General features: G+C 36.0%; 1 protein-coding gene across 2 annotated transcripts in view; it reads right to left on the reverse strand.

Moving 5' to 3' along the window:
• LOC131832042 (serine/threonine-protein phosphatase 2A catalytic subunit alpha isoform) overlaps positions 1-22,016 on the reverse strand; it is a 135,654-nt gene that overhangs the window by 67,022 nt on the left and 46,616 nt on the right. For both annotated transcript variants that reach the window (XM_059174584.1, XM_059174582.1), the window contains exons 7-12: positions 19,685-19,773; positions 16,609-16,762; positions 16,185-16,513; positions 14,844-14,937; positions 12,153-12,315; positions 11,252-11,349 (exon numbers count right to left, since the gene is read on the reverse strand). In XM_059174584.1, coding sequence (XP_059030567.1) covers positions 11,252-11,349; positions 12,153-12,315; positions 14,844-14,937; positions 16,185-16,513; positions 16,609-16,762; positions 19,685-19,773 — 927 coding nt within the window. The remainder of the gene's footprint in view (positions 1-11,251; positions 11,350-12,152; positions 12,316-14,843; positions 14,938-16,184; positions 16,514-16,608; positions 16,763-19,684; positions 19,774-22,016) is intronic.

Consider the following 22,016-nt stretch of genomic DNA (forward strand, 5'->3'; position numbering starts at 1 on the left):
GCATCCCTCTTCTAGAGCAAAAAACATTGCTTTATTAGTACCTCATCTTCACACACTGAAGTTCAGTCGAACAGAGGACAGAATGCCTTGTCCTTTGTTAAACCAGGACTGAGACTAGTGCCAGATACTGAAAATGCTGGACCCTGAGCTCCCTCTGGAGGAGGTTAGGACTATCTGATTTCAAAGAGAACTTAAGAATTGTTTTTACTCTTGGACTAGGGGCATATAGACTACATAACCACTGTACACCTGCAATCTATGCAATGCTATCCATTAAATGAAAGCTACTTGTGAAGAGAAATAACCTTAACCTAAAATCAGTATGAAAGTCAATCTAAGGCAAAATTCCTTTTATTTATTGCTTTGAGGTATACATTTCACAGGGTCATTTATTCTTTCAATGCCATGTGTATCCATACACTTAAGTAAAGAAATCAGGAACTCATGGAACATAGATCTAGTGTTTTGTTCATTGCTGTATTTCCCATGTCTAGAAAGGTGCCTGGAATATTTTAGTGGACGGAGACCATTAAAAAACAAATTAAGTGGGCGCCTGGGTGGCTCAGTGGGTTAAGCCGCTGCCTTCGGCTCAGGTCATGATCTCAGGGTCCTGGGATCGAGTCCCGCATAGGGCTCTCTGCTCAGCAGGGAGCCTGCTTCCCCCCCTCTCTCTCTCTCTGCCTGCCTCTCCATCTACTTGTGATTTCTCTCTGTCAAATAAATAAATAAAATTTAAAAAAAAAACAAATTAAGTAAAGTTATGTAACTTGTCAGGTAGAAAAATGCTATATGAAAAAGTTTAAAAAGATAATAGGAATGGTAAAAGTTATAATTTTAAGTAGAGATGGCTTTAGATATGAGTAAAAGCCAGTAAGGAGGTTGTCCTGTACAATGGGCAAGAAATGTGCATAGGAGTTGAGGAATAAAAAGTACTCAAATTCTGGAAATTCTTTCAAGGTATAGCTGTGTAGGGTATAAGAGAAAAAGAGAAGTCAAGGATTACTCTAAGATATTTCCCCTGAGCCAATGGAAGAATGGAGTTACCCTTAACTAAGATGTGGGAAATATGGAGGAGCTAGGAGGGAGTACGTAAGAGATCAGGACCTTAATTCTGGACATGTGAAGTTGGAGATACCTATTATATGTCTTAGTGGAGCAGTTGAATGGGCAATTGGAAATGTGAGTATAGAGTTTAGGGGTCAAATCCAGGCTGGAGAGAGAGAACTGAAAATACTCAGTAAGTAAACAGTATTTAAGACCATGAATCTGATGAGTTCACCCAGGAGTACAGACAGAAAAGAGAAGGTCTAAAAACTGAGTCCAAATGCTTTTTGATTATTTAAACTACAAAGCCATTATATCTCTTGCTTTCCCTTTGTTTACAGGGCCCACTAAGCTATTATTAGGAGAAACTAACCAGATAAAAAACATTCATGATGATTATTGTCCACCATCCCTCCAGATAGCTATAAATCAACCGTCTGGTGATTTTTCTTAGGTCTTCAGATTTCAAAATTAAAGAAAATAAATCTATTCTCTTTCTTTTTCCCAATAACATTTCTTTTTTTTTTTTTCAAGATTTATTTATTTATTTGAGAGAGAGTGAGTGAGTAGAGATGGTAGGGGAGGCAGAGGGAGAGGGGGAGAATTTTCAAGCAGACTCCCAGCTAAGTGTGGAGACCAACATGGGGCTCAATCTCATGACCCATGAGGTCATGACTTGAACCAAAACCAAGAGTCAGACACAACTAACTAAGCCATCTAGGCACCCTTGCCAATGACATTTTAAAGAAGGGTACTACATTTGTATGCCTTCTGGGAGGTCTCCGTAATAATCACTCATAGCTAATCTATAACAACTATTTCTCAGCAATCTTAGGATGAATGACAATATATTAGGCAAGACTGAATACACCACAGCTACAACTAGTTTTGTTCTGTTCTCTTTTAGTTTGGCTTTCATCTCACCCATTTTAAGTACATACTTCTCATTATCTGACTTCAGGATTACTTTTTTTAGAAAAGAAGAGAAATCATTATAATTCTCTGCTTTTAGAGACCCACCAGTTACCTTCTTTTCCTAACATTGTACGGGGAGAATGTAGGCAGTTAGGAGACTAGTGGGATAGTAGGATATTTTATTTGTTTCTATATTTTTGCTTTTTATTAAAATGAAAAGAATGCTTTCTTGTTGTTTTGTATTATCTTGTGATTTATGTTTCATACATCACCTAAAATTTCGTGACCATTTTCCTATGCAATTCTGCTGGTAGTTTCACTAACATAGGCCAATTTCCATTTAGGGTCCTTCAATTTATACTTTGGACAGCTGTGCAATTCTGTATTAAGCTAAATTGTCCTCTTCTTGGCATCCCTATGTATTTGCTTCAGATTTTCCTATTTACAGAACTATGCACTTAAAAAGTATGACTTTCTCAACCATGAGTTTGATGAAAATGTCAACTCTGCATCAGCAGTCTACCACATTTGGGGCCTTAGTGAGCACTGAAACTACTTTATAAACTACTGTTACTCAGGCCTTGGAAATCCAACTCCTCTGTGAGAGTCGATTAAAGTGCAATAGGAATGAAATAGAAATAACTTAAACACAGAAATCAGGACTATATCATCTTTCAAAGATTCTCCAAGCTCTGGGGTGCTTGGAAGGCTCAGTCAGTTAAGCATCTGCCTTTGGCTCAAGTCCTGATCCTAGGGTCCTATGATCAAGACCCGCATCGGGCTCCTTGTTCAGTGGGGAGCCTGTTTCTCCCTCTTCCTCTGCCTGCCGCTTTGCCCACTTGTGCTCCTTCTCTCTCTGTCAAATAAATAAATAAAACCTTAAAAAAAAAAAAAACTTAAAGAAAAAGAAGATTCTCCAAGCTCCATTTTTTTTTTAAGATTTTATTTATTTATTTGACAGAGATAACAAGTAGGCAGAGAGAGACAGGCCGAGAGAGGGGGGAAGCAGGCTCTCTGCAGAGAGCCCGATGCAGCGCTAAATCCCAGGACCCTGGGATCATGACCTGAGCTGAAGGCAGAGGCTTTAACCCACTGAGCCACCCAGGTGCCCCTCCAAGCTCCATCTTAATGTCATCATGTTCTAGCCACCATGAAACATTTTCAGTTGATGTAACTCATTATTTCAACAATTTGTTTTTTAAAAATGCTTTATAACAAATATTTATAAGACAGAGTCATATGTGGGATGTCTGGGTGGTTCAGTCATTTAAGTGTCTACCTTCAGCTCAGGTCATGATCTCAGAGTCCTGGGATTAAGCCGGGAGCTTGAAGCAAGACTCAATCCCAGAACCCTGAGATCATGACCTGAACTAAAGGCAGATGCTTAACCAACTGAGTCATCCAGGCACCCCTCCACTACCAAAACCCTTAAACTGAACCTCTAGTTCTAGTCATGATGGAGTAGCAGGTATTGGTCTTAACTTAAGCAATAATAAAACCAGACAAAACATGTAAAACAACTGTTTTCATCAGAAATATAAAGGCCCTAAATATATATGCACCTAATAATAGAACTTCAAAATGCATAAAGCAACTACTAATAGAATGGAAAGGAGAAACAGACAAATCTACAGACATAAAGATTTCAGTATTCCCCCATCAGCAGCTGATAAGACAGGTAGACTAAAAATCAGTAAAGATATGAGACCTAAATACACGATCAAGCAAGTTGACCTAATTGTCATTTATAGAATACTATACCCAACCTCAGCAAAATACATGTATTTTCAAGAATAATTCTTTTCAGGGCACCTGGGTGGCTTAGTGGGTTGAAGCCTCTGCCTTCGGCTCGGGTCATGATCCCAGGATCATGGGATCGAGCCCCAATTTGGGCTCTCTGCTCAGCAGGGAGACTGCTTCCTCCTCTCTCTGTGTTTGCCTCTCTGTCTACTTGTGATCTCTGTCAAATAAATAAATAAAATCTTCTTTAAAAAAAAAAAAAGAATAATTCTTTTCAAGGGGTGCCTGGGTAGTTGAGTCATTTGAGCATCTGACTTTTGGTTTCAGCCTGGATCAAGATACCATGGTTATGGGATATAGCCCCATGTGGCACTCTGCACAGAGTCTGCTTGAGATCCTTTCTCTGTCTCCCTCTGCCCCTCCCCTCCACTTTCTCTCTCTCTCTAAAATGAATAAGTAAAACTTTAAAAATGAGTAAGTAAAACTTTAAAAAGAAGAAAAATTCTTTTCAAGTGTATACATTCTTTTCAAGATCATTCAACATTCACTGAGATAGACCGTATTCTGGGACATAAAATAAGTCTCAATGGATTTAAAAGGGCTGAAATAATATATTCTCTGACCACAATGTAATTAAATTAAATTAAAATGGAATTAAATTAAAAAATGAAAACACTAAGATACTTGAAACAGACCTAAATAGTTGATAATTGGACAACTCACACCTTTTTAAAAAATATTTTATTTAGTCATTTGACAGAGAAAGACCATGAGCAGGGGGAGGGGCAGAGGGACAAGCAGATATCCTGCTGAGCATGAAGGCCAATGTGGGGCTCCATCCCAGAACCCTGAGATCATGACCTGAGCTGAAATCAGACGCTTAACCAACTGACTGATCCACCCAGCTACCCCTCGAACAACACATTTCTAAAGAAATCTTAAGGGAAATTAGGAAATATTTTTAACTGATTGAAATAATACCATTTAAATTTGTGGCCTGCAGTTAAAGGGACATTTAAAGCTTTGACTGATCATATAAGAAAAGATTTTCATTGATCCCAGCTCCACCTTCAGGAACTAGAAAAGAAAAGTAAGTGAAAAAACTGCTTCCTCTACTCCTAACATTTCTGACACTAGCTGGAGTTAGCCCACAGGTTACAGGTTCAGTCCAAGACCGTCCCCCATTCCAGACTCCAGTCACAAGTTTGGGCCTCTTCTATTTCTCACCAACTGGCTATAAATCAGGAGTTCCCACAACCTCCTTCTCGAGTCTAATAATTTGCTAGAATGGCTCACAGAACTCAGGAAAGTGCTTTACTTGGTATTCTCAGTTTTTGTATAGGATAGAATTCAGAAACAGCCAAATGAAAGAGATGCATAGGCCAAAATATGTGGGAAGAAGGGCAGATTTTCCATGCTTTCTCTGGGCGTGTCATTCTCCCAAGACCTCAACGTATTGACCAACTGGAAAGCTCTCCCAACCTTTGTTTAGGGCTTTCATGGAGGGTCCATTATATAGACATGATCAGTTAAATCTTTGGCTATTGGTGATGAGTTCAATCTCTAGTCTTTCTCCTCCTCCTAGAGGTCAGACCTGAAAATTTTAATCCTTTTGTCACAGGGATAGTTTCTCTGGGAACCAGCCCCCTTACTCTTGGAGTCACAACTCATTAGCATAAACTCAGGTGTGGTTGAAAGGAGTTTCATTATCATAAACTTAGATATAGGGGTGCCTGGCTGGCTCAGTGGGTAGAGCAAGTGACTCTTGATCTCGGGGTTGTAAGTCTGAGCCCCATATTGGACGTAGAGATTACTTAAAAATAAATAAATAAATAAATGAAAATCAGGGATGGTTGTAAGGAATTGAATATGAATAACAAAAGATGCTCTTCTCATCCCCATTAGAAAATTATAAGTGTTTTTAGGAACTCTGTGCCAGGAACAGGTGATGAAGACCAAATACACAAATTTCTTATATCACAACATCACAAAGAACAAATTAAACCCAAAATAAAAGGAGGAAAAAAAATAATAAAGATAAATCAATAAATCATAAATCAATAAAATTGGCAAAAAACAATAGAAATAATCAATGAAATCAAAAGCTGGTTCTCTGAAAAAAATTATTAAAACTGATAAACCTGTAGCTAGAGTTACCAAGAAAAAAGAAAACACAAATCACCAATACAAGAAACGATAAAGGGGACATCTTACCCTTAGATCTTACCAACTTTAAAATAACAAGAGAAAAATGATAATCAATGTTATGCCAATAAAATCAGCAACTTTGATGAAATGAATAAATCCTCTGAAAGAGGCAAATTACCAAAACTGATACAAAGAGAAACAAGAGATGTGGATATTTCTTTATTTATTAAATAAATTTAAGGAAATTGAATTTGTATATTAAAATACTTCCACAAAGAAAATCCCAGGCTTCACTGGCCTCTATGGTGAGTTCTAGCAAACATTTAAGGAGAATATAAAATCAATCCTACACAAATTCTTTCAGAAAAGAAAGAAAGAGGGAACACTTCCCAACTAGTTATAAAGCACCAGTAAGACAGATACCAAAACTAAACAAGGACAATAAAAGGAAAAAAAGGGACTAAAATCCTTCATTAATGTAAGTGCCAAAATCCTTAATAAAATATTAACCAATCAAATCCAAAACAACATAAAAAGAATCAAGTGGAATTTAATCCTGGAAATGTAGAGTTGATTTAACATTCAAATATCAGTTAATATAATTCACAATAACAGAATAAAGAAGAAAAACATATAAACATCTCAGTTGACATGGGTGAAGAATTTAACAAAGTTTAATGCCTTTTCTTGATAAGGACACTGAGCAAAGAGAAACAGAAGGAACCTTTTTTTTTTTTTTTTAAGATTTTATTTATTTATTTGACAGAGAGAGATCACAAGTAGACAGAGAGGCAGGCAGAGAGAGAGATAAAGGGAAGCAGGCTCCCTGCTGAGCAGAGAGCCCGATTTGGGACTCAATCCCAGGACCCTGAGATTGTGACCCGAGCCGAAGGCAGAGGCTTTAACCCACTGAGCCACCCAGGCGCCCCAGAAGGAACCTTTCTTAATGTAATAAAATTAATGTAATAAAAATCATCTACATAAAATCTATAACTAATATCATACTTAATGGGAAAAAGCTGAATGTTTTTCCTCTGGTATAGGAAAAAAAGGTATGGATGTCCACTCTCACTACTTCTGTTCAATATTATCACATGTCCTAGTCAGTACAACAAGGTGAGAAAAAGTAATAAAAAGCATACATTGGAAAGGAAGAAGTAAAACTATTTTTATCTGTAGATGTTATGATTACTTATGTGGAAAATCATAAGGAATAGACCAAAAAAAAAAAAAAAGAAGGAAGAAAGGAAGGAACAAATAAAGGAACGAGGCAAGGAAACCTACTAGAACCAATAAACGAATTTTGCAAAGTCTCAGAATACAAGATCAATATAGAAAAACAAATTGTACTTCTGTATATTAGCAAAACTAACTAGAAGATATTTTTAAAAATACCATTAATAATGCATAAAAAAACATATAGAAATAAATTTAGTGAATAATGTATAAGACTTCTGTAAAATATTAGAAATTAAAGATCTAAATAAGAAATTAAAGATCTAAATAAATGGAGAGTTTATACCATGCTCATGTATTGCGAGACTTAATATTATTAAGATACCAATTTTCAGGGCACCTGGGTGGCTCAGTGGGTTGAGCCTCTGCCTTCAGCTCAGGTCATGATCTTAGAGTCCTGGGATTGAGCCCTACATTGGGCTCTCTGCTCAGTAGGGGGCCTGCTTTCCCCTCTCTCTCTCTGCCTGCTTCTCTGCCTGCTTGTGATCTGTCAAATAAATAAATAAAATCTTTAATAGAAAAAAAAAAAAGAACTCACTTCAGGAAGCCTGAGCATTAGTAGGAAATAAAACACACTAAAGGTTATGTGACTAGCAGAGGGCAAAGATCAGCCTAAGTACAGGGTGTGTCATATGACAGTATGTGTTACTTACTCAGTAATCATGGCAAGTAAAGAAGCAGGCAGAGAGAGGAGATGACTTCATAATTCTAAACCAACAGAAATCTTAGAAGAAAAATAAGAAAAGAGTGAGTGGCTTGCTGACAAAACAAAGCTGGAGGATGCTAATGTAAGACGTGTGGCTGTCTTAGTAGCCCATGTTACATTTCTATTGTATATAAGATAAGACTTGCCAATTTGTATTTTTCAGCTTTAAAAGAAAAGACACTACCAGAAAAAAAAATCTGTTTCTCTTCAAATTCTTCCCCTTAAAATGGCCATCTCCACCCTAAAATCAGAAACCAAGCCAATAAGAACCAGCAATAAGAACTAAAATATATGCTGCCAAAACTTTGACTGTATTAAGTTATATGTTAACAATATATTCTATGTAAACTACTAATTGATAAATGTGCTGGTCAAGCCAAAAGATTTGTTTCAATATTTTCCTCTACTTCTGCCCTTTTAAATGAACTTCATGATATGTTTAAATGCTGTTCTAGAATGTTCAGTGTGGAACCAAATCCATATTTCATGCTTATCAAGTATAATTGTTCAAAAATGTTTGGTGCTCCCAGACACTGGGACTCACTTCATTACACAATTTGAAACTTTTCCTTCTATAATTATAAAGTTCTGAACCAAAGCTAAGAATGACCATTAATCATACATAACTAAGATAATAGATCAAATAAAATTATTTGATTCAACATAAGTTGCTGTTTTATTAGGATGTACCAGTCAGACAATTTGTTTAGTGTTCAAATTAAGAAAACATGAATAATTTAAAGATTAATGTAAAAACAAATTTAGGTGAATATACATATAACTACACAGGATTTATGATATATCTGTAGAATTCTCTAGTCAGTATTTTTTCATGTATGTAATATTAATAAAAAGGATTATTTAAAACCATTCAACAATTCTGGGATTCCCTGAATTTTCAGCAGCTGCATTTTCTACTCTACATCTACTCTACACTCTTCTTCCTTTCAGTTTGTACATTTCCTGTATTCCAAAAAGTAAATAAAAACAGTACCTTAATTGAGGAAATGGTGACTCTTTGGCTAAGGAAATACAGCCACAGATAAGCACTTGTATTTTGCAACTGGGGTTTGTTTTATAAGGGAGACTACTTAGCAAAGTATTACTCATGATCATCATGATAGAATGGAAGGTGGCTTTGTGTGGACTTTTTCCTCTCTTATCTAACTCATCAGCAGTAACTTAGGTTTTCTCTTAGATCATATTATCTATTCAGGGTATGTATATACTAACTCAGTATACATTTAAGATGTCTGAAAGAATTGAAGGTACAACTAGGAAACACTTGGATCTGAGTAGGTAACTCAAAACCAAGCCAATGACACAGCCAAGAATATAACAAAAAGGTTGCTATTTCCTATCTTGTACTTCTAAAAACATGTCGTACTCTCTTGTGCTTTAAAGTAACAAACTACTGGGGTGCCGGGGTGGCTTAGTGGGTTAAAGCCTCTGCCTTTGGCTCAGGTCATGATCCCAGGGTCCTGGGATGGAGCCCTGCATAGGGCTCTCTGCTCAGCAGGGAGGCTCCTTCCCCCACTTCTCTCTGCCTGCCTCTGCCTACTTGTGATCTCTGTCTGTCAAATAAATAAATAAAATCTTTAAAGTAACAAACTACCAACTCATAATTTAGGACATTTTCCTAATTCTGGCATTAATGTATTGAAAGTGTTTGGACTAGCCTTACATGCAATTTCACTGGCGTCTCAGAACTGCATATGAAGAGATAACACAAAGAAACTACAACCATCGTTGATGACTATTCTAATAACTCTGTTTCAAGGTCACTCTTAGAAAGGTCACTTTTACGCAGTTCTACACCACATGAGCAAGGAGAGATTTCCCCTTCCAATTTATTTATGTATTTTTTTAATGAAAGAACTGTCTGAAGAGTTCCTTTCTTTCTGTGTTGGAATATAAATTTAGTGCCAGAGGCTCTCATAGGATAAACACAGGCAGCACACTACTGGGAGCCTAATACACAAACTCAGGAGTCTCATTTTAGTCATTCAAAAAGTATGCAAAGGGTGTGCTGCTCAACATCCTGGGACATCAGTAAGTCACCCAAGTTTAAGAATTTAAAGCCACCTTATCACTTCCTATAGTGAACTAAAAGAAGACCATTAAAGACTTTCTTGTTCTGTCTAGAAAATATCTCTTTCCTGCAAAGAGGACTATGGAATTCTTAACAAGTTCTACGCTAAAAATAAGGCATAAGCATCAATATGAAGATGAACAGAACAGTTATCTGGTAACTCTTTAATCCAAATGACTTAGAGACTGAATAGACATAGGGAAAATACCTTTAATATGGTTTGGAAGTTTCGCTATTTTTCTAATTTCTCCAAATTTCCTTAATAACTATGCACTAACTTTATCATGAATAAAAAATGTAAGCAATTTTATTTATAAAATAAGAAACTGATATAATGAAATTGATGACCTTATAAATGTGTAGAATAGAAGGCCATCTACATGATTTAATTAAGTGGGTGCTGAGCACAATTCCCCTCCCTTAAAGTGTCTTTAGAGAGTATGCATTTGGGTACTGAGGATCTTCAAGATTTCTGAATAAAATCCAAGACTCTGGTGGGTAGGGATTGGAACTTTTTTTTTTTTTTAAGATTTATTTATTTATTTGAGAGAGATAAAGAGAGCACGAGAGGAGATAGGTCAGAGGGAGAAGCAGACTCCCTGCTGAGCAGAGAGCCCGATGTGGGACTCAATTCTGGGACTCCAGGATCATGACCTGAGCCGAAGGCAGTCGCCCAACCAACTGAGCCACCCAGGTGCCCCAGACATCTTTTTTTAAATGAAGATTTTATTTATTTATTTGACAGACAAAGATCACAAGCAGGTAGAGAAACAGGCAGAGAAAGAGGAGGAAGCAGGCTCCCTGCTGAGCAGAGAGCCTGATGCAGGACTCGATCCCAGGACCCCGAGATCAGAGCCCAAGCCGAAGGCAGAGGCTTAACCCACTCAGCCACCCAGGCGCCCGGGACTGGGACATTTTAACACAGTTATCTGATAGCTGGCTGAGAACAAATCTTATATAGGATAATAGGTGGACAGCAAAGATAAACTGAAAACAGGAAGGGAGGAGCTAATGATAAATACATACATTCCTGTGTCTAGTATAACTATATGTTCACAACATTATTTGTTTCCTCTGGCATGGTTTACCTGCCCAATATTATGTAAAACACATAACATACATAATACTTTCCCTGGGTACCATATATTCTAATCACTCAACCTTCAAATGAGGGCTGGTATTGATTACCCCCCAAAATAACTTTTATTTAACATGTCATTTTAAGAGAATACAGACCTGTTTCTCATGTTCAAAGACTACTTAATTTTGAATTTTTATATAACTTTCCAATAGTAATAACTAAATTTACATACCAAGTCAAAGGCTCCAAATGACATTCCATACTAAAACTATAAACAGAAAAGTTTTACCTCATGTTTTTCTTGATTTTCATCCACATTAAGTAAAGTTGGTATTTTAGATGAATCTGTTTTCTTTGATTCCCTCTTCAGCACTTTTATCTGTTTAACTTTTGCAGAAATATATACAATGACAACTTGTTATTCCTACCTTTAAATTTTACTTTCCTTTCTAAGAGTTTCAAATAGAAATTCTGATATCTACTAAAGTCAATTTCTCAGTTTATTATAAAGGAACTGAATAAATCATCAGTTGTAATGGTAAAATATGCCAATCATAAATGATCTATTTTATAACTTTACAAATAGCCTACCAGGTATTAAAAGAAGACATTTATTTTTTAAAAATTCTGCCCATAACTGTTAAGTGGATCAGATAATTCCTTTTGAACTGTACAAGTGCTATTTTCTTGCTATTATAGTTACTTTTCACAAGGTGTCACTGTTCTTCAAAGAAACAAAACATTTACTGTGCAAAAAAAAAAAAAAAAAGTTTCATTTTAAGAGCTCAGTACATGTTATAAATCTTAATTTACTAAATTTTGAATGTCTGAAGCACATACATTCCTACTATTATCTGGGCAAAATTCATGGGGAAACAAAGGAAATTGATTTGCTCTAGATCGTAGACCAAACCAAAACCACATTCCTCAAATACTGTCCTGAAGTTTCATTGAGCCAAGGAAAAATATGCATTTTAAAGTGTTCTCAATTCTTCTTTAAAAATTCTCTCCTTCAAGTCTTACCCCTTATTTGACTATGAGAGAAAAATTTCTCCTCAGCTGATATTTTTCACAGCAATTTACTATCTTTTATCTAAATCACATCATAAATGTAAGTTTTCTTACAAAAAAAGATCTTCTTATAAAAGATACTATCTGAAAAATTTTAAAGCTGGACAACAAATACATACCTTCCATTCCTTTCACCTCCTTGGGCTGTACCGTGAAAGGTAGTTCTGGGAAATGGAATTCCTTCCTGTCAGATCTGGAAAAATTCAGCTTTCTTTTGTTTCCATTTGCCATTTGGTCATTTGGACCTGTTCGCTCATTAAATACACTCTTCTCCATTTGGTTCTAAACAAGCAAATAAACAAGAGTTAATTTGAAAAAAAGATGTATAACTGTTTTGGGTTTTTTAAAAGATTTTATTTATTTATTTGACAGCGATCACAAGTAGGCAGAGAGGAAGGCAGAGAGAGAGGAGGAGGCAGGCTCCCTGCTGAGCAGAGAGCCTGATGTAGTACTTGATCCCAGGACACTGGGATCATGACTTGAGCCTAAGGCAGAGGCTTTAACCCACTGAGCCATCCAGATGCCCAGTATACCTGTTTTTTGAATGATGAGCCTAAAATTGCCATCCATTTGGGAGGTAATAAGTAAGATGGCATAAAATGTCTATATTTGCAAAGTTATTTTAATAATTAATAAATAGAATTCTGGGGTGCTTCGGTGGCTCACTGGGTTAAGCAGCTGCCTTCAACTCAGATTATGATCCAGAGGTCCTGGGATCAAGCCCTACATAGGGCTCCCTGATCAGCTGGGAGTCTGTTTCTCCCTCTCCCTCTGCCCCACTGCCCACTTGTATGCTCCATCTCTTTCTCTCTCAAATAAACAAATAAAATCTAAAAAAAAGTAGAATACCATTTAAACACATAAACATCAAATTCCAATAAAAGTTTCATGAAGCAAACTTTTAAAAATATACTGGATATTCTAAGAATAATAGTGTTGATCAGGAGAACTATCATCTTAACTTTTAATTTATAATCCTCTTCATTGTACCCTGACTTTGGACAAATTACTTAGCTCATTTTATTAATTTATTTTTCTATTTACAAAATGATGTACTCTGGACACAGGGAGAGCCCAGGATTCTAGAAAACCTTTTTGTTTTTATTTTTTAATGTTTAAAAATTTTAAATTTTAAAATTATTAAATTTAAAATATTTAAAAATTTTTTTAATTTAAAATTTTTTAAGTAAATAAACTTTGTATTTTATTTTTTAAAAATAGGTAAACCTATTTTTTTTTTTTTACCCATTTTTGCTCATTTGGTAACAGTCGATAAAAACTCTCCAAAGTTAAGAACACTCTACCACCATGCAATGTGTAGTATCCCACTGTGTGGCTTTATGTTAAATGCTTACTGAGTCACTTGCTCTTAGATAGATTTGTGTTACTCTCTATTTTTTATTATTATAAATAACATTATGCTTCGATTTTCAATCAGCTATTTCCCTATGTAAAAAATGAGGGAATGAATGACACGGATTACATTTTTCTAGTAAAAGATCTGATGTATCTATTTGGTAATTGCCTTTAATCTATAAAATGTTAAAAACATTTTTGGGGGAGTGAAAGACCAAAAAGTCTTGTAACTTTTTTTTTAAGATTTTTTCTTTTTTTTTTTTTAATTTTTAAAAAATTTTTTTTAAAGATTTTTAACTTATTTGACAGAGAGAGAGAGAGATCACAAGTAGGCAGAGAGAAAGGAGGAAGCAGGCTCCCTGCTGAGCAGAGAGCCCGATGCAGGACTCGATCCCAGGACCGTGAGATCATGACCTGAGCCGAAGGCAGCGGCTTAACCCACTGAGCCACCCAGGCACCCTCTTTTTTTTTAAAAGTAATCTCTAGGGCGCCTGGGTGGCTCAGTGGGCTAAAAGTAATCTCTACAACCAATGTGGGGCTCAAACTCATGACCCTGAGATCAAAAGTTGTATGCTGTTCTGACTGAGCCAACAGGTGCCCCAAGTCTTGTAACTTTGAAGGGTGAAAATCTTAACTTTTTTTGTGCAAGTCACACATAAAATACACAAATCAAATTTTAAGAAATTAACCAAAATTGTGAAAGCACTAAGGAAATGATGACTTATTTTCATCTCAGAAAAAAAAGCTAGGTGGCCTGGGTGGCTCAGTAGATTAAAGCTTCTGCTTTTGGCTCAGGTCATGATCCCAGGGTCCTGGGATTGAGCCCTGCATCAGGCTCTCTGCTCTGCTTGGCAGGGTGCCTGCTTCCTCCTCTCTTTCTGCTTCCCTGTCTGCCTACTTGTGATCTCTGTCTGTCAAATAAATAAATAAAATCTTAAAAAAAAAAAAAAAAAGCTAAAAGCACATTGTTAAAAATTATTTTTTAAATTTTATTTTAGAGAGATTGTGTATTTGAGCCGGTGGGGAAGTACAGAAGGAGAGAGAGAGAACATCAAGGAGACTACACACTCAGTGCAGAGTCCACTGAGGGGCTCAATCTCATGACCCTGAGATCATGACCTAAGCTGAAATCCAGAGCTGGATGCTTAACCAAGTGAGCCACCCAGGCTAGAGCCCCAAATATAGAAAACAAGGATTTGGTGAGGAGGGAGTCAAGGATAATGTTGAAAGAGGCCATGTTTTAGGGGCTCCTGGGTGGATCATTCAGTAAAGCTTCTGTGGGATAGAGCCTCTCATCAGGTTCCCTGCTCAGCAGGGACCTGCTTCTTCCTCTCCCTCTGCCACTTCCACTGCTTTGTGGACTCTCTCTCTGTGTCAAATAAATAAATAAGAATCTTAACTCCCCCCGCAAAAAAAGAAGAAGCCATGTTTTAATGACTAACTTCTTGCCTTACTTGAGTGGGACCTATATCCTCTTGTTTGCTATTAGGCATAAGCTGTCCAATAGATTGTGAAGAAGTACGTCTCTTTTTTGCTCGTTCAGTCAACCTATTATTTAAAAATGAATACAAAGTTATTAGAACTCCCCAGAAGTACTTCTGTTTTAGCTTCAATAATGAAGAAGTTATATTGTGGTAGTCTAAAGTGTGAATAGTGAGTGGCCAAAATGCAATTGTGAGTGTGTAAGTGCCAACTGCTCTACGTAGGTGAAAAAAGAGCAGAGAACAACTTGCTTATTTATGGCTAACATCAGCGGTAAAAACCATATTGTGGGATTACTCTAGCTGGCCTACTTAGTCACTTATATCTACTTTAAATCTGGAGCTCCCCCTCTTTTGTTTTTCTTTAAGTAGGCTCTACACCCAACATGGGGCTTGAACTTACAACCCTGAGATCAAGAGTCATGTGTTCTACAGACTGAGCCAGCTGGGTGCCCATAAATATGGCTCTCCTAACTACCGGGTTTCTCAATTTCTGAGTTTGCTGTCCCATTCTGGTTACAACTATGGCTACTGCAACCATGGTGTTGGGATCATCTCAAAAATGAATAGGCTCTTGCAGTCTGTAGTCTGCTGTACCTTTGGACTGAAAGATAAATGTCCACTTGCCCACCTCTGCAGACCCCTCAGCTTCACAACTTACAGTCTAAACCAGTCTGCTAGTATTGGTTTGGGATACTGAAGGTAGTCTCCTTCCTCAGGTTGATTCACCTAAATTTAGGACTGGCCCTGATGCCTTGCTAGATAGACCCTTGCTAAACAACACACTGCCCTTGCTTAAGCAGACTCATGGTATCGGTCTTACAATCTGTATCAGTAGCTAAATCTACAACTGGCCCAATATGTTGTTTTATTCCCCAAATATTTGACTTCATAAGCTAACTGGCTGTAAAAGATTATTTTCAACTAGTCTATCTCCATTTAGAAAATTTGCTATGACACAGACAAAATGCTTACTATGTTATACTAAGACACATCAATACCAGACCCTAGATCACATCACCTTTTTCCTCTTCAGATGGGAGGAAATTATTCTGAGAGTCTTTTCTTTCTTAAATGAGGTTTTTCCAAAAGGCACTGGTGAACAATTAAATATCTATATAAGCAAGAAAAATTAATTTCTTCTATAGTATTCTTAACAAACAGTAATGGCCCATTGTATGATTATAATTTTAATATATCTTCAAATTCCATTTACATACAGACACCATGATCTTCATTCTTTGAAATACCATTATATAGGAGCATTTTGTTACTTATATCCATTTGCTTCTCTTTCTTTTCTGTTAAACTCACCTTGAATTGGGATGGGAAAGATTTGAATTGGGATTTGAAGCCAAGAAATTATTGCTCATTAGATTGATGGGTGGCATCATCATACTACCTCCAGCGTGTGGATCATCTTTCATGCTATTAGAATTAGTGCCAGGATTGATGGCGTTTAGCGGTTCACTGATTACAGGTTTTGTATCTTGAGACATAACATGAGCATTTTCAACAGCATCCTGTTGACAATGTCCACCTTCACACTCTGTCTTGTTTGGTTCTAAGATATCTCCTTTTCCTCCTTTGACTTTAATAACTCTGACTTTGATCTCCCTGGGCTTTTTCTCTTTTTCTATTTCCTGGAACAGATACATCCAACATCTGAGTCAGAAGAATAGTTATTTTTGATATGATATGATACAGTTATACCGGCTAAAAAGAAAACAGCTTTTACCTTTCCCAAAACTGGAGTACCAAGCAGTGAATTAGTATATGTTGTTTTTCTTTCATCTTTCATAAGGTCACTTTCTTTAGAATTCTCTTTTAGCTTTATGAATGAATTGACTTTCACTTCTTGTAGTAATTTAGCTCTCAGTTCTGGTATGAATCTGATAAAACAAGCAATATCAACCAATAATCTTTTTATTTATGTAGATAAAGTATTTTATCTTTAATGGACCATATAATCAATTAATTTACATATCTATAGCATAAATAAGCTATCAGTAATGAATGCCAAGAGATGGTATAATATTTAATACAAATTGCTTCCTGGTAGAGATACATCTTCCAAAAGTTTTTTCATGGGAATTTACTATATAAAATTTTACAGAATAAGTTTATATGAATAAGATTCCTCTTGTGATGTAAACTTTACTCAATAAAAGTATTTTTCATTTTGATAAATTATTCTTTCAAGGAAAACTCAGGCCATTTAATCCTTTTTGTGGTTCTTTAAAGTTACAGTACTTAAAAGATGAACTAACTGGCTTCTGAAATCCTTATTCTAGAGAAATATTTTTAGTACAAAAATTTAACAGAATATATTAATATTGAAGGGAGATCATTTTGGTTGTGGTTTGAATTTTTAAGTTACCTATTTTTTATTAGAAAATCCATTCATATGGCTCAAAATTCAGGAGGCTATATTGAAAAGTCTCCTTACCCTGCCCTGAGTTACACAGTTCCCCTCCCTGAAGCAATTATAAACATCAGTTTGGGGAAATTTAATTTAATTTAATTTTCTTTAAGCTGCACACCGAGTATGGGGTTCAAACTCATCACCCCAAGATCAAGAGTCATGTCCTATACTGACTGAGACAGCCAGGTATCCCTTAGTTTGTGGAAATTTTAAAATATCATTCCATGAGTAAATTCTTCCCCAGTTTAGCCCAATCTTGCCAAAGCTGTGCAAGACGTATGTCTAGAAAAGTGTAGTGTGAAGAGATGAAGAAAACCACCAGTGTGATTCATTTAGCTGAATAAGAACATGTCATACTTCTGTCAAAACGCCCTTGTACTGCAGAAGGTTCTGTGAAAGGGAGAGGCCTCTTATCAAAGGAAAGGGACTTCCCCAAACATTTTCCAAGGATTCCATCATTGGAATTCAAGAATTTTCACCCATCATACTAAAATCTTAGCATCTAAGAACCCAAAAGAAATCAATGTGGTCTATGTAGAACTGATAGGAGCAACTTTTAAATTCAGTAATGGGCACTCTCTTCATCAATGGCATTTTGAATATATCTTCTTCTCATTTTTTTTTTTGTTTTATATCAAAATTCTTGTTTTGTTCTATATTAAAATTCTTTTTTTAAAAAAAACGATTTTATTTATTTATTTATTTGATAGCTAGAGGGGAACACAAGCAGGGGGAGTGGGAGAGGAAGAAGCAGACTTCCCACTGAGCTGGGAGCCTGATGCAGGGCTCGATCCCAGGACCCTGGGATCATGACCTGAGCTGAAGGCAGATGCTTAATGACTGAGTCACCCAGGCACCCCTATATTAAAATTCCTAAAGTTCTAAGTACTCTAAACTATTTTTTTCACCTTTTTCTAGTTCAGTCTATCTTCAATGGCTGTTCCTGGACTTTAACATACCTAACCTTAAGTCCATCACATTTTAAAGTGACATTCATCTTTTCTGACCTCACATCCAAAAGCTAACTGAATGACTCTGTAATTAAAGAAAAAGAATTTCTGGGGCACCTGGGTGGCTCAGTGGGTTAAGACCTCTGCCTTCGGCTCGGATCATGATCCCAGAGCCCCGCATCGGGCTCTCTGCTCAGCAGGGAGCCTGCTTCCTCCTCTCTCTCTGCCCGCCTCTCTGCCTACTTGTGATCTCTGTCTGTCAAATAAATAAATAAATAAACTCTTAAAAAAAAAAAAAAGAATTTCTGTTTCTTTTGAAGCCCAAATAGAAAATGTTGAGGTTTTGGTTATTTGTTTGTTTGTTTTAGAAACACTGCTGATTCTAGCCAAAATATGGAAAAAGCCTAGATGTCCATCAACAAATGAGTGGATAAAGAGGTTATGGTATATATATACTATGGACTATTACTCAGTCATCGAAAAGAATGAAATCTTGCCATTTGCAATGACATGGATGGAACAAGAGGGTATTATGCTGAGTGAAAATGTCAGTAAGAGAAAGACAACTACTGTATTATTTCACTCATATGTGGAATTTAAGAAACAAAACAGAAGAACATAGGGGAAGGGAAGAAATAAATAATACAAAATAAAATGAAAACAGAGAAGGAGGCAAACTATAAGAGACTCCTAACTAAAGGAAACAAACTGAGGGTTGCTAGAGGGGAAATGGGGGGATGGGGTAACTGGGTGATGGGCATTAAGGAGGGCATGGGATGGAATGGGCCCTGGGTGTTATACGCAACTGATGAACCACTAAACTCTACCCCTGAAACTAATAATACACTATATGTTAACTAAGTTGAATTTTAATAAAAAATTAAAAGAAAAGAAATACGGCTGACTTATAAATCTACATTGCCATTATACAGAAGGGCAATGTTCCCTTTCTTCAGGGAACTTCCACTTTGGTAGGGAGACTATGACAACAAACACTATAACAGAAAGTAAATAAAGCAGAGGGGAAAAAATCATTTGGGAAATAAAAGCCAATTATAACATATAGGTCAGAGATGCTACCAGAAGAGGAAAAAACAGACTATTCTGAGTCAAAGGTACAAACGGGAATAAAGCTAAAAAGTACTGATTGTTTATTTACTATCTGCAGGCCTATGATTACCATTGAAAATATGTATAAAGAGCTTAGTACACTGCCTAGGACGACATAACTGTAATGAATGTTAATTACAATTATTTTTATGGGTAGAATTTTCTTCATGACACCTGTAAGTCTACCATAGACCTTGTTAATAAAGGAACTAAGTCTTTGTTAAACTGAATTTTTGTGTGTGTAACATTAACCTATGTAGCAATTCTCATGCTAGTAAAATTCCCTAACATAAAACACTAAGAAGTCCACACTCACTCAACATACTTACTTTTCAATAAATCCATCTCTAGTAAAGTACTCATGATGCAAAAGATCAGTAGATGATGTCCTTTCAGCAGGATCAATTTGTAAACAAGCCTAGAAAATGAAAAAAAGATTCTAACATTAAGTAAGATCTTACCAGAGCTCTCTAAGGTAAAAACTAAATTTATTTGACATATGTAGAAGTAAATAATTACCTGGAACTAAAACCATTCTTGAAAAGATGGATTTAGAGCTTAGGAATTTCTGACAATGAGTTCTGACCATTTACTTCCCTAAGAAATTTGTACTTGCAAAGCATTAATATAGGTTATATTTCCTAGGATTCTGGCCAAGACAGAAGTTAGTCTGTTTCTGCTGGAATTAGCAGAAATTAATTAGTTCATTTTGATCCTCTTATCAGCACTGTAAGGTGGAAAGTTCGTGGATTATTATTTCCATTTTACCGAACTAGAAGACCAGTGATTTACTATATTATTAACTCATATTGTCTGAATCCTAACCCATTGATTTTTCTTTTCCTTTTTTTAAAATATTTTATTTATTCATTTGCAAGAGAGAGAGAGAGAACACAAGCAGAGAGAGCAGCAGGCAAAGTGAGAGGAAGAAGCAGGCTTTCTGCTGAGCCAGGAGCCAGATGCAGGACTTAATTCCAGGACCCCAGGATCATGACCTGAGCCAAAGGTAGCCAGCCACTTAAAGAACTGAGCCACCCAGGTGTACCTCCATTGCTTTTTTTATGGCATAATATAACTTCACAAACATTCAAGCCCCCAAATCTTTTAGTAATCCACTATGAGAACAGCTCTTTTTTTGTTTCCCTATCTTGGTAACATTCAACTGAATTAGAGAAACATACAAACAAAAACCCCACAAAACAAAAACAGATGATGGAAGGAAGAGTTCTTAAAATAAGTTGAACATGATAAATTTATATATAATCAAATAACTAGTTGTAAATAGAAGATATTTTTAACCAAAATATTAAATATAGAATTTGAATAAAAGCCATTTGCCTTATAGTTTTCATTTATTCCTTTAGAAGAAGGCAAAACATAATAATAATTGGTAACTTTTATTGATGTTTACTGTGTGCCACACAATACTCTACCTAGCTTTTTCTTATAACTTGATGCCAACAACAACCCTACAGGTAGGTATTATTATTATATCCCCATTGTACAGATAAGGAGACTGAGCCCCAGAGAAAGCAAGTAATTTGTCTAGATCAAACAAACAGAAGAGTAGAATTAAAATCCAGATAATTCAAGGTGATTGAATATAATGTTACATTTTTGTTTATTTCAAAATTTTTATTTTTAAATTGATTCATGAAAAAAGTTGTAAAGATCTGCTATACAACAATATGAATAGAGCTGACAGTACTGTTCTACACATTTTAAAATTTGGTAAGAGAGTAGATTTCTTGTTATGTGTTTTTTTACCACAATAAAAATATACTGACTCACAAAGCAAAATTGAGTTCATTATTTTATGATGGGAGAATACCCAGACCCTTAAAACTGCAACTAGCTAACAATATGTGCTTATTTTAGAATATGATAATAATCCATCAATAAAACTTAATAAGTACATATTGGAGCACTTGGGTGTCTGAGTTTGTTAAGAGTCTGCTTTCAGCTCAGGTCATGATCCCAAAGTCCTGGGATTGAGTCCCACATTGGGCTCCCTGCTCAGTGGGGAGCCTGCTTCTCCCTCTGCCCCTTCCCCCCTCAACACTCATGGTGTCTCTTTTTCTCGGAAAAATAAATAAGTAGAATCATTTTTAAAATGTTAAAAATTCTGCCCAAGTCATAGCCTACTAGAGGCAGACAAATTAGTCCTTCTTTGAATAATATAATTAGAAAATTTAAATACATGCCTTAGTTTGGAAAATATAAGATACTATACTTTGAGAAACAGACAGGCGGTCTCTTTAAAAATTAAACATACACATACTTTAAACCCACCATTCCACTCTTAGGTATTTACTCAGAAGAATAAAAATATACATCTACAAAGACTTGTACATGAACATTCCTATTAATTTTGCTTGTAACAGCCCAAAATAGGAAACAACCCAAAACAGGGGAATAGACTAAAAATTGTTGTATATCCTTATAATGGAGTCCTACTCAGTAATAAAAAGGAATCAGCTACTGATACCCACAAAAACATGAATGAATCTCTAAACCTTAATGCTGAATCAAAAAGTATATACTATGTAATTCCATATATATATCCTAGAAAATGTAAACTAATCTATAGTGATAGAAAGCAACTCTGAGGTTGTCTGGGAACAGAAATGGAGTCATAAGAGGATTGAAAAAGGATAAGAG

The sequence above is a fragment of the Mustela lutreola genome, chromosome 5 (genome assembly GCF_030435805.1).
Source record: "Mustela lutreola isolate mMusLut2 chromosome 5, mMusLut2.pri, whole genome shotgun sequence".
NCBI lineage: Eukaryota > Metazoa > Chordata > Mammalia > Carnivora > Mustelidae > Mustela > Mustela lutreola.